The sequence below is a fragment of the Scleropages formosus genome, chromosome 7, assembly GCF_900964775.1.
Source record: "Scleropages formosus chromosome 7, fSclFor1.1, whole genome shotgun sequence".
In the NCBI taxonomy this organism is placed as follows: Eukaryota; Metazoa; Chordata; class Actinopteri; order Osteoglossiformes; family Osteoglossidae; genus Scleropages; species Scleropages formosus.
Genome location: NC_041812.1, coordinates 3,578,457 through 3,591,934, shown reverse-complemented (window position 1 = coordinate 3,591,934; position 13,478 = coordinate 3,578,457). Strand labels below are relative to the sequence as shown.

The 13,478-nt window shown below is 47.6% G+C and overlaps 1 protein-coding gene across 4 annotated transcripts in view; it reads left to right on the top strand.

The window, feature by feature from the left end:
* Nucleotides 1-13,478, top strand: part of mllt10 (MLLT10 histone lysine methyltransferase DOT1L cofactor) — a 50,271-nt gene that overhangs the window by 28,509 nt on the left and 8,284 nt on the right. For all 4 annotated transcript variants that reach the window (XM_018741727.2, XM_018741726.2, XM_018741729.2 and 1 more), the window contains 3 exons: nt 786-1,439; nt 7,425-7,576; nt 12,685-12,802. In XM_018741727.2, the coding sequence (XP_018597243.2) occupies nt 786-1,439; nt 7,425-7,576; nt 12,685-12,802 (924 nt within the window). The remainder of the gene's footprint in view (nt 1-785; nt 1,440-7,424; nt 7,577-12,684; nt 12,803-13,478) is intronic.

Here is a 13,478-nt window from a genome sequence, read left to right as displayed (position 1 = left end):
CAGAGTCGGGGGAGAGGTGTTGCAAGTTGTTATAGGGCAAGATGTTAAAGGGGAGGAATGCATATGTGACCAGCAGGCTTCAGGGTTGATGGTGAGCACTGCTTTTTGGGGTGGGTCCATCTCCTTGAGCCCCTCCAGGAACAGTGACCCCTTTTCGTATCAAGGTGTTGCAACCAGGAGAGAGTTTAAATAAATTGAAAAAACTGTCCCTCCCTGCACTTCTTCGTTCTCACAAGAGGGGGTGGGGGTAAGAATGCATTACGGTTTACAAAACAAAGGAAGTTTCCACAGACATGTCCCGCCCCAGCTGAAGCAGCGGTTAGCCGATGGAGTGCATGCACTTGTGTGGGCTGTGTACAGTACTGCTGGGTTTCCAGAGATCAGGTATGTGGACTCTTCTGTCTGTTCCAAGTCTCGGTTTGGAATAGTTACTGCGGGTTGGTCTCTGATCCCTCCTGAATGACTGACTGCAGTCACTTAACTCCAAAGATGCGAAATTGGTTTTCTCCCCCCCCCCCCCCCTTTTTTTTTTTTTTTTTTTTTGAAAATTCAGAATGACTTTTGTTCCATGCTAGTTTGAGCTGTTGTAATCTTTTCGTTCAGTTTATTGCATTTTTTCAGCTTTTGCGTTGAGCATCAGTTTTACTCTTTCACGCTGTGGTGTGATTCCTTTGAAAGGATGAACCTCTCCTCTTCTCTCAAAGTTGTAGGTCTTGTTTTATAGCATTGAGTGAAACCCTGTTAATAGACAAAGTTTTTTGTTGTGTCTTTTCCTCTTTCTCCAGGCCTCCTTTTGGGCAGCAGCAGTAGCAACAAGACGTCCTCCAGCACATCTGGGGTCCAGGCTGCAACAGAGTTCCTCAGCTTCTCCGAGACAGACCTGCGCAATGACTCGTACCAGCAGTCACCGTTTGGGTGTAGCCTGGCGAAGTCTGCAAGCGATAGCGGAGCGACCGAGAGCCTGCCCCCCCCAAGTTTCTTTGAGTCCCTGATTGCCCAGGCTTCTAGTTCGGTGTCCTCCGCTGGCAAGTCGTATGAGAACTCGCACTCGACAGGTGACATGCGTGGCCTCACTTCAGCGGGCCACAAACGGCCCCAGCCCTCATCGTCCTCAGGCAGGGGTGCTACAGGGCAGAGCGAGGAGGGGGCTGGCAAGGGAAAGAAGCGCCGTGGTAAATGGAGAAACAGGTACGGGCCCTGCTGGGCCCATGATACCGTCAAGGGTACAGAACTGACATCCTCCTCCACTCCAGCCCCTTCCGCTTCGCCGGCCGCTCTGGTGTCTGGCTGTAGCAACGCTGGCACCTTGGGTGGCACGGGGAGTAGTAGCAGCATCATCATGGGTGGTGGCAGCAGCGGCGGCATCCAGAGGTCGCCCTCTCTCCTCAGGAACGGGAGCTTACAGAGCCACAACGTTAGCTCCTCGCCTGCTAGACCAGGTAGGCTCAGCCCGCATGGGGTTTTACTCTTCAGCTACCAGTAATGCGAAGGTGCACACAGTGGTCTTGTGCAGATTACTGTTCTTTTTGTGCAGTTGTGATGATCAGGCATGCTTTGGAGAAATTTCCACACTGAGCTTGTCGTGTGTTGTGTTGTGTAAATCTACATAGGTGACCCATAGCTGTAGTAGATCCTCTCAGCACGGATGACTGCTTTCACTACAGTTCTTTAACGGATGTGTGAAGGGCTGAGGAATAAGTAATGCAGGTGAAGGGTTTTGTTATGTTCACAATGATTTTACCACCACAGATGGTGCCTTTTTCAGAAATTATGAGATTTATAATTAATGGGGACTGTAAATGCGTAGGTCACACTAAGTCCATTTGTTATGACAGTTATCGACTTCCCTAACAGTATCTATACACAAGCAACTATTGAAGACTTTCGTGTAATTTACGCCTCCACATAAAAACTAATTTTTATTTGTGCTTCACCAAGAATATATAGCTTAAACTGAACGGAAATGATATTTAACACAAATAGCCTGTCTTTTAAATTGGGTTTATTTTCAGAAGACCATCTATTTTAAAAAGAACAAACGTCAACAGCACGAAAATGAGCCGAGGCAGTGGGGGGTGTTTTTGTTGGCCCTGCGTGTGTCTGTTAGACCCTCCATTGACTGGTGCTGGAGTACGCTGCTTCCTCACTGTGAATGGAACTCAACTCCACTCAGTAGGTCCTGGGATTTGTGGGGTTGACATCGGGCACGACTTCATGCTGCGCTTCCCAACCCTTCCTGTTCAGTGTACTGATGAGCTCTGCTTGGTTTTTGTCCCTTCATAATATTCCATACATGGAAGCAGTACAGTGACATCCGTAATGCTTGCGTGAGATAACAATGTAGTAAGAGTGATTCGGTCAAACTCTAAACAAGAAGAGTTAGCTTCTATGTGGGCGCCAAACAAAACAGTCTGCGCTGTGCTAATTAAAATTAAAATCAAAATGGTTGCCTTAAAAAAAAAAAAAAAGGTATTTTGGTCTTAAGGCATCGTTTTTTTTTTTTTTTTTTTTAAATTATACTTTTTTATACTACGGAGTTCCTATGCTTTTTTGCTTTATTTCAAAGTAACCAGCTCCTAGGATTAAAACAAGTTAATTGTTGTAAATATGAAGTAAAATGTAGTATGTAAACACTTTCAGCAACAGGCCACTATGCTATCCAGCATCTATGTATAGAGTAGGTGGTAGCATAGTGGTTAGAGCTGCTGCCTTTGGACCAAAAGATCGAAGGTTCAAATCCCACCTACAGCTGTAGTGACCTTGAGCAAGGTACGTACTCCAGTAAAATTGCCCGTCTTTATAAATGTGTAAATAATTGTAAGCAGGTTAACATTGTGAGTTGCTTTGCAGAAAAGCATCGCCTAAATATACATGTAATATGTAAAGTTCTAGCTGTCTTGGGCAAAGCTCACATGTGCTCTCTGTTACTGAAAATGTGTGTTTCCTTTCGTAGTTTAACCTTTGCACTGGCGCTCATATTGGAGAATCTTGCTGCTGAAAGACAGCGAGAAATTCCTTGTTTCACACTCAACATGTGTTTTTGAATAAGCTGAAATATTATTAGTACTCAAAGAAATAATAGGGAACACAAATTATCACTGCACTGACAGTGCTCTAGTTTTCGTGCATAGAGCGCATTCGGGAGAGGTGTTGTCAGTTGCCTGGATGTACAGCTTTAAAAATGTGGCTTCCTAGCAGTAGCAAAGCAGTACATTTTAGATTTTGTATTTTTTTGGTATAACATTTCTCCATTGTGTGAGTGATTATTTCTGTAGTACTCAACTCACCAATTATCTAGCCAGATGGATTTTAAACTAGTAATTGTTTGAGGGTTGGTTAGTTATGAAAAAAGGCAGAAAAACTGATTTAACACATCGTGGGGGGGGGAATCGATCTACCATGTATCTTGTTTTTTCCCTCATTTGGTCTTTTCTGTGCTTTCTAGCATTCTGAAAAGCTCAGCAAGAGTAAAGTTCAATAAGCAAACCATTGAGTGATTTCAGTAACGTGATACAACTCCAGTCTGTGTCAGACTCATTCACTCTATTTGTTAGCTTTCAGTATTGATGTAGGTAAAAGCCTCAGGATGTGACTTCATTTTAAATTTGCACCACAGGAAAACACAAATATGCAAAGTGGCAATATAATCTGTTCTCAGTACTTTTGCACTGAAGCAGTACTGTGCTCTTGAATGGTGTTGGCCAACGGTGTGCTAATAGTTTGTTTCTGTAGAGGAAGATCCGTGGATCAAAATGCAGACTCCTAAGTAGGACTGTTCACCATTGACCTAACATCGTATTAACCAGGAACAGGAACAGAAATTTGTGCTGAAGATTGTTCAAAGTCTGCCACGATGTGTCAGTTCACTGAGCCGCTTGTGGAGCAGGCGAAGGGGGCCCCGACGCTGGCACTCGCAACGAGAGTTTGCCCATCTTTCTATAGCTGGGAACTTTGCTGCCCTATTTATCGGAGGCCTTCGAAACAAGTCTGCCAGCATTCACTTTGGACAGTCTGTCATTGTTTGATTTATCCTGCGGATTACTTCACTCTCCCCGGGTTGCACCCATACATCAACACTGTGTGACTCGGTCAGTGTCCGGAGACTGCACTCTCAAATGTGATTGAAATGCTGTGTGAGGAAACCTGACATTGTGATTAAATACAGTTTTGCTAACTCATGGCAGTATGTGTTGTATTGTCATTGAAGAGCAGCAGCGGTGGTAGTGTATAATGTGCGGATTCTGCCTTGTGGGATCCCAGGATCTTAGCATATTGCAACCACTAATGTAACACAGATCCAACCCCGTCTTGTTGTGAACAGTTCAGACATTGGGGACAGTTGGCCCAAGAAACATGGGATCTTGTGTTTTTTTTTTTTTTTTTTTGAATGGGAGTCATTTTGGAAACATGAAATTTTTTTTTTTTTTTGCGTGGTAACATGATATTTTTCCCCCTTTTATATAATTGACAGTGTTGACAGTGCTGTGGGTTTTGGGAGACGCGTTTTGTTTTGTGTTAGCGGTACATATATGGTTTTTTTGTGTGTCCCTCTTTCTGCATCTTTCGAGGAAGGTAACAAGCGTTTGCATCCCGCACCTGTCGTTTGCCAGTGTGGGGGCTCATTAAACGCAAAGCGGATCACAAGGTCCTGCCATTTCTTTTGTTGCGTCCCCCTGATTAGGAGTCTTGCCTTGTTTCCTTGTTTAACCTTCATTGCGATGCACATTAACCTGCGGAGTCAAAACAGGGGAAAAGAGTCCATAACAGGCAATTAGTTCAAATTCATTTGTTCCTCGCTGCTGGCCGTTTGGCACAGAGAGCCACACAAGGCAGCCAACTTCACTTAGCCTCTCAAGTGGGTGATCAGAAATGCCCTGACCCCTACTGGCCTTCCCCCTGTACTGCTTCTCAGTCAGGACCGTAAAGTGTCTGGAAGAGTTTCGGAATGACGTGTGGCTGCAGAACACACTCGCTCACCGAGATGTGCACACAGCGACGCCGTGAAATTCTGCAGGGATCCTTTGGATTATGTGAGCATTACGCTCATTTTGTGCTTAATTATTTAACATACACATGCCGTGGTAAACTTAAAACTCTTAATCCCCTATACAAAGGACCATAGATTTACCCCCTGCATTACGAATGAGATAGAAGAGCACAGGAAAGATGGTTTACGCATCAGTCTCAGTGCGATGGCACAATGCTTGTTCAGCTTTTATCTCTCCTGCTGTATTGTGGGATAAATGTTATTTATGTTCCTTTGAAGTCCCCCCCACACACCTGTTGCTGTCCTTGGGCAGGACTGTAAATATTTAGCCAGGGTTTACTTGCTGCATTAATGAAGCCTACAGACCATTTATCTCTGCCTCCAAGAATGCAGTTTGTCACTTTTTTTGACTGATGATGATTTTATCAGCTCGCTCGGCAGGGGCCATTATTAAAGGCAAACATCGATCTACCAAGAGGTGGAATGCTGGTTCTGTGGGGTGCAAATCCTGTGCCTAGATGGTTTTGGGTGCTAAGAGCTTGTTGTTTTGAGGGAAGCCTTACCTGAGAGACTGAAATGTTCAGCTTTCTATAGGCTGCTCTGACATCATACGCCATAGAATGAGTGTGGTCCTTTCAGGTGCAAATAGAACTGCAGCTCTAGTCCTGCACATCTTAAAGACTGAAGTGACAGGATCAGAGCAGCATCCCCGGTAGGCTGACTGTAGAGACGATAAAGCCTGCACAAAGAGCAAGATAAGAAGGCTCTACATTTAATGTTTATATTTCTATATATCAGCACATTCCAAATGCAAATCTTGTGAATAGATTTCTGCTGGCAATTGTTGTTGATCGATATTTGATACCCATTGCACTGTCCTTCAGCAACCATAAAAACCACACTTATCGTGTGACACAAAGGCTGTCGCATCTAAACCCTTCTGAAATTAGCCCGATAAATTGAACTCAAGTTCTGAAGGATCGTTATCAGACCGTGAGCTGTGTTATTAACCTTTCTCTGAACCCAGATAGATTTTCTGTTGCGGGGGAACAGGCAGGTTTAAACGACGTGCTTGTTAATCTAATTCGAAATTTGCTTCGTGCACCTGACTTGGAACTGGGCTGGGTTGGACAGGAGGCCGTATTGATCGGTTCGGCTCATTCCTCATGAAGGATCAACCTACAGCCTCTGTGCTGCCCTGCTGCGGGCCCACCGGGCCCCATCCGACGCCAAAAGACCTTTTACCTGTTGAGCGTAGGTTAAGCTCAGGCAGTACCAAGGATGATTCTGAACTGCTTGTGTGCATTTTGGCCGAGAAGGTTGCGGGAGAGCTGTCAACACCTTGTAAAACTACTGTCCAAATGGTAGTGTGCCGAAGCGGCATAAAGATGGACTGTGCAGCACTTTCATTTATGGAGCAGTTTTATGAGGTGCAGGGTTACCGTGCAGGTTCCAGGGAAGACCAAACAAAGATCCCTACGACAGTGCTTCTCGAGATCCGTGCCTGCGAAAGGTAGAGGTGGCCCTCCTGCCTTGCTCAGTTCTTCTCCAGCCAGGAACTCAACCTTGTTTTTGCTGCGAGCCTCCTGTTTCCAAACTGGCTCCTCCATGGGTCAGGGGGGGCCCTCCAGGAGTCAGAGAGGGGCCTCTGCAGGTTTTCTGTGGGGATTATAGAAGGGGGGGGGGGGCTCAATGAAACAACACCCGCAAACAAACAAGCTGGCATGTGAACAGGCATCACATGAATATGAATGGGTTCCTGTTTCTCGTGCGTAAAAAGCTTAAACTAATTATATATAAGAACATGTGAGTCATCACATTTTCCCCCGTTCTGGGTCAGCAGCAGGCTAGTCTTGTATTAATGGCGTATGGGACTCAAGCGTGGTTTTGTTTCCGTTCCCCCACTTTAACGAGAAGCCCAAGACAGACTGGCCACAAGCAGTCCTCGCGTATTAAAGCAGCCTTAAACCACAAGTATTTCACACTTTCCTTTCCACCCGTTGCGCAGCCCCATTTACAGCTCCTCCTTGGAGTCTGGCGCTCCTCAACTTCAACCTCACTAACAGCGCAGTGGAGCACTTGCCTTGGGACGGAAGGGACAGGTAGACAGCTTGCTGCTGTCGGGGGGCATGTGTGCTATATAGATAAATGTATGTCTGTGGGCCTCGGAACAGGAGGGGGTGAGAGGAGGGGAATGAAGGAGCTGACCCAGAGTCTGCAGGCTACATGCAGTGTGTGCGTCACAGTGGTTGGGGCCCAAACTGGGTGTTGTGTCCAGCTTCATTATTGAGGTTGTGTCCGGCTTTCTGGAGAGAACTCAGGAGGCAGTGCCTCTGCTCTGGTGTTTTGTGCGTGTGGCAACATGTTCAGCACTTTCTAATCGAGCGCGAGCACGTTTTTGAACGTCTCACTTGAACTCAGCCATTTGTGTCTGCAGGTGCATTCGTCGGCAGCGATGTCCCGGTGCCATTGCCCAGTGTAGTGAGCTGTTCCAGCACAGAGCTTCCCCAGCAGCCCATGCCCAGCGCTCCTTCGCTGCTGCCACCAGCACCGCTGCCCCCCTCAGCGCCCAGCACTGCCTGTAGTCACGTAAGTGTCCCTGTCTGTTTACAACGTTCTGCGTGCCTGGGGAGCCGGAGGCCGTGCTTTATCCGTCCTATAGGCTCAAGAAGCTGCCCAGCTCAAATGCCTTAATGAATGTTACTTTTGTCATCTCACAGTTGCCATGAGTAGAGCGGCGCTGCGCTGATAGCTTCAGCAGCTTGGTCGCTTTTAGGGTGTATTTTTAACTGTTTTTGCTTCCAGGAGCAAATCCACTAACGGCGCAAGACAAACTGTAAGAATGACCGAGCTTCACTGCCTCTTTTCCGCCTCTGTACAGAAATATATTCTCTTCTTATTGTGCCACATATAGGAAATTACATCTCAGCGCTTAAAGCCATTGAGGTCGTACATCAATAAAATGAAATGTATCTATTAATGTAAAATGTTACAAATTGATGCACATTTTAATAGACTTGAAGAGTGTCATGAAGTGAATTCAAGATGACATGGAGAGATGTATAGAAATGTTGGAAATGAACAGTCATTATCTCATGGATGAGCTGTCACCTTAAATCATTACACTGTTCCGCTTTGATATATGTTAGTTTTTATTGATACCTTATTAAACTGATTTTTGCACTTCAGCGGATAACTTTTCCATGTGACATGTTCGTCCATACAACAGGGCTTGTGTGGCACTACACCTGAGCAGGTACTTATATAGGTACTGTGCGTGATTCCTCCTCAAGTGTGTGGCTGCAGAACGCCTGAGTGTTTCTCATTATGTGCACATTTGGGAGGAAACACCCTCCCTTGCCTGGTCTGGTCTTCAGTTAATTACACTTTCAGAGTACAACATTGGAATTATCGGGGGTGTTGGTGTTTAGACTGCGTGTTTGAAGACTGGCTATTTCCTATGCCGGATGTTTGTCAGATTGCGGTGTGTGTAAATGGGCTGTCAGAAGAGCCCTCCCACACTGTACTCTGTCATTATTACAGACTGCAGCAGTGCTCTGTGTGGTCCTTTATACTCCGATACACTGGAACTTCTACACCCATTTATCTCCTTTAACATTTGATCAAATAAACAAGGATGTTGTGTAATAAATTGCAATGGTGGAGCATGATGAATGGAACACTTTTCCTCTCGTCTCCTGTCGCACCTTTTTCGCACCACTCGTAAAATAGTCTCGTGCAAAAGAGGCAATGGAGAAGTGCTAAAGCTAGACCTGCTTCCTGGTTCGTGCCAAGATGCTGATCCCATTGCCAAGTCTCCAGCAGGTACCCCCCTCATACAATGTGAAGTGGATCCTCTGTCTCTCGCAGGCTTGTGTCAGCCTGCTCTTGTCCCGCGCTGCTGTAGCAACCAGCGGTCTCCTGGCAACTGACCTCTTTATTGAGTCCACCACAGGCTTGCTACTGCGCAGGGCAACTGCGCAGGGCAGCTGCGCAGAGGAGGGGCTGGGGAGCAGCGAGGGGGGAGGGCACCAAAGTACTGCTGAAGTTGTCCTGAGGTTTCATATCTCGCAGAGGACGGAGAAGGCCCGTCCACGTGGGTTCTGAGCCGCGCCACATCAGATGTTCCCCGCCAAAGACATGAGAAAGTACTTAGCAGCGTCTGAGGCCTGTGCATATGACACGGAGCCGGTGCACGGTAATGTTCTCCTCGGTGATCCACAGACATCGGGTAGCATATCGGCACAAGCATGTAACGACACTGGAACCTTGTGCAGGACTGGAGGCTGGCAGTTGGCACTGTATTGGGACCTCGTGTCCCTTTTTACACGCCGGACAGGCACTTGGCATGGGCCAGGTTCTCCGGGGCCCCGCTGCCCTCACTGGCCACACACAGATGTGTCAGTTAGGATGCGTGGAGGGGCTGGGGAACGGCTGTTTATTGTGGGTCTCAGTGTGCGTTCCTTTCTGCTGCCCTACCGATGCTTGTAGACACTACGATAGAGAGGAGTGTACCTGGCGGTGGGAGTCTGCTGGCCCCTAGGTGTGTTTTCCTTCCATATTTGTGTTTATTTTTTGTGTTCAAGTTCCCAGCCGAACGTGCTATAGTTTGCTTAATGAATAGAGAAGGAGATGGAGGTGGAATGTTCCGGAATGGAAGGTGCCGTAGCGCAAAATCCCCCCTCCCCCACATGCTGGTCCTCTCCAACCAATTCATAGCCAGCACTTTCAGAATTAACCTAAACAATGGGCCTGAAAATCTTAAACCCCCGAACAATTAGGAAGCCGTTTGCACCCTCCTCTCTCCCAGCATTGAGCCAGTGCTGTGTGATGCAATTGAACCCGACAGCTTCAACAGTGGGGGCTACCCCTGGGACTGGCGCGCGGTTCACACTTGGTTTAGTCTCCTGCCGCCGTGTTGCATCTTAAAATCCCCAGCGTGGGGCTAGAAACAGGGAGCCGGAGGGAGGGGGGGTATTGGTGGAGTAGGGCTAACCATGGCTCTTTCAAGTGAAAAATAAATAAATAAGAGGGAGAGAAATGCAAGAGATGGGCCCTGAGGTGGGGAGTGTTGTGCACCTTGTTAAAACCGATATGGAGGAGAAGGGTGACGATGGCTGCAGGACATGCAGCTCTGCCGGCCGCTTGCGTGGAAGGAAGTGGGCCTTCTCTCTGGACGCAGAACACAGAAGATGCCCTGTAGTCCAGTTGCACGGCACCACTTTTTAACAACCCAGATCTGGTTCTAATCAGAACGCCTGTGCTCTCTAGCTGTGGGCCCTTTTACTGCAGCCTGTTGGTCAAGTATGAACAGAGTTATGTTCCTTCTCTTCTTTACTATTATCAAAATCTGATTATTTTTACGTGTAACTTAAGTGCAGTGATAAATGTGACGAAGCCAGCGAGGGTCCTGTTAAATGCAGTGACGGTGTGCAGTCGACGAGGAAGTGCCCCGAGCTCGTGTGGAACGCCGCACCAAAACGTGGATATTCTTGACTGTGACAGCGGGTCATGCAGCAGAGATATTTATAGACAGCTTTATCGATTTTTAAAAAATTGTTTGTGCTGCTGCTGTTCAGTGCAGAGGCATTTTTTGTGCTGTTTATAAAATGTTTTCACTTTTATACCTAGAGGTTGTCGCAAGTGGATGTGGGAGCCCCCCCTTTGTCCAGGATGGTGTGGCTAATGTTCATTAATTTTCTCCCATGTTTTTCTCCATTCAGGCAATTGGTCACACCCAGCACTGAAAGCAGGAATATATGGATGAAATAGGGCTATGAATTTTTTCTCTATATGTGTTTACAAAAGCTTTTTTGCGTATCCTTTTAATGATCGTCTGTGCAATGGATATGTGAAATTTAATACGTGGGGTGTGCGAGTTTTAAGTGATGAATCTGAAAGAGGCGGGGGATGGTAGCACAATAGGATTGAGACCACTCTCGACAGCAGTGGCCTTTAAGAAAAGCGTATCTTAATGACTGCAGGTAGTGTAGTGCTTAGTTCTTTCGCCTTGGACTCAAAGGGGCCAGGTTTGGATTTCTCTCCAGCTCCAGTACCCTTGAGCAAGGTTCTTATTCTGAACATTCACTGAACTGATCCAGTAAAAAGTGGGTAAAAAGTCGCTTTGGAAAAATTCTCGGCTAAATTAATAAATAGCATCTTGTACTCCTTAGGACAGCAGCAGATTGCTCCAAGCCCAACGCTGCCGTTGCCGGTCCTATTGACACACCCCACCCAGGCATTGCTGTGTGAGGGGCTCCAGACCACCGTTCCCCTAGGAGGGTGGGGTCAACAGATGGGGCGGAGGACTGCCAGACTTGGCCGAGCTACGCCTCCTCCGCTGGGTGTCCCCGTGTTATCGAAAGACCACATCGGACTTCGTTATACTGCTGATTGACGCTTTTGCGCAGGTCTTTGTATCTCGTGTTTTGGGGTGTGTGATGGAGCGGCTTAACATTCCTCATTCGGTATACACGCTGTTAAGCTTAAAGTACTGTTAGCACTGAAGAGTGCTAATTGCTTTATGAGGGCTGTTGAAAGCTGTTCACCTCACTTTTAGTGCAATGTTCTAGGCTGCAGGTGCTCAGCAAGACTGCCGGGGCTTCAGTGCTGCCTTTGGATCCAGCAACATCTCTCTGCCACTGTAGTTTGTGCATCTTGGGGACCGGACTGCGGAGAGGGTGGGGCCAGAGGGCCTGCATGAGCCACTGCCAGGAGCGTGGATGAAAGGGTCAGGAGTGGTGGCGGGCTGGGGGGGGGGGTTATTCCGCCTGCTCTTTCTCTTCTTGCTTCTACATTGTTACCAGATGTGTGGCTGCTATGAAGCCCTTGCTGGGGGCCAGGAGATGTGAGGGTGGGTTTGGGGGAAGGAGTAAAAACCCCCAAAGTAAACACAAACAGGCGGAGCAAAGACATTTATATTGTTGTTGATCATGCAGCAGATCTGGACAGCTGCAGGGTTGTTGTTGGGGGCTTCTTAAGGTGCCCTTCGCCACCCTGGGATTTGGATAGGACCCTCTGGAGGTTGGAAGCTGCAGCAAGCCGCTCCTGCTAGAGATGGGGGGGCTGCTGAGACGCCAGAACGGCTCCTTCCTTCTTGCTCCTCTTGACACGGGGTCACTTGGGGAGCCATGAGACAGGCTCCGTTCCCACTGGATATTTAGGGGAAAAAACGAGCACAAAGAGCAGAGCTTTTCCATTGAAGGCTTTCGGACTTTATGAGGAAAGCTGACCGCATCTCGTCCAGCTTCTGGTGTTTTGGGGAAGAGGGTGTGCGGGAAGTGAAATGACATGACAGGCGCTGCTTGTTTAACCCTACTGGCTGCCCTGCCGAGTTCGAGACTGTCGTTTCGCATGACACACTCCCCCCCTCTGTTTTCAGGCGATGATTTAATTAGATTAAATAATTAGCGGCAGAAGTACGTGGTCAGCAGAGTGCCATGGAGGTGCTGGTGGCTGTGGAAGCTGGCAGCCTCCTTTCTGGGTGACCTGCATCACTGCAATGGGGCCGCTGGCTCTGCTTGTTGTGCAAGAATCCTCGCCGCTGGCTACAGAAGCACGGCTGAGCTTCGCTTCTTCTCTCAGGGTGACGTTATGTGACGATAGCTTGTGAAATGTCACCAGCTGCACAGGCGTCACGGTCCCCGTCATTGTCCTTATGTTGAAGTGTTCTCACTGTAAGTTTGTTTCACTCACAGTCCAATGCGCTGTCTGGATCCTCCTTCAACCTGTCCACCCCCCACATGTTTGGGAACCGCTTGAACCCCAACTCAGCCATGGCGACTCTCTTCACGCAATCCGAGACCACGGCGACAGGTGAGCCCCCCGAACCGTCGTCCTCCGTCCGCTCAGGAAGGGCCCATACACAGCTAGTTGCTTCGTGTGCCTCATTCGTAGAGTTGTCGCTTTTCACGTAGACGTGCTCTTTTTGGAGCCGCACATCCAGATCCAGTTTATTTACTTTGTGTCCCAGGTTTTCGTAACAATCCACTATGTGAAAGAAAATAACTTTTGTCTACAACGCACTACAACAAATAAGTGTGTGAGACAACAAAATGGAGTACTCGAGGACATAATTGCATGTGTATGAGAAAAGTATGTAATTATGTGGGCTCAATATTAAAATTTGATGTATGTGGAGGGGGTGGTAAAGTGTAATGTTAATATTAATGTGTGTGTTATTCATGTGATATTACTGGAACACATTTTTCCACACATAAATCAAATGTTTAATATGCCTGGTGGAGGGAGTGCGGCGCACGCGGCAGGGTCTCCGGCAAGCCGTGGCTCTCTCTGGGAGACAAATGGGCTCAGAGGATTGCCCCCCATCCCACCACTTTCACCTCTGCATTCCTCGCAGCGAGCCCTGCTCACCGTGCATGCACGCACACACACATGCACACGCGCACGCAACGGAAAACAGAGACCCGTGACCGAAAACGTACACAACGGTTTAATGAACCGTGATATTAGCCGCACAGTTATAACTGCG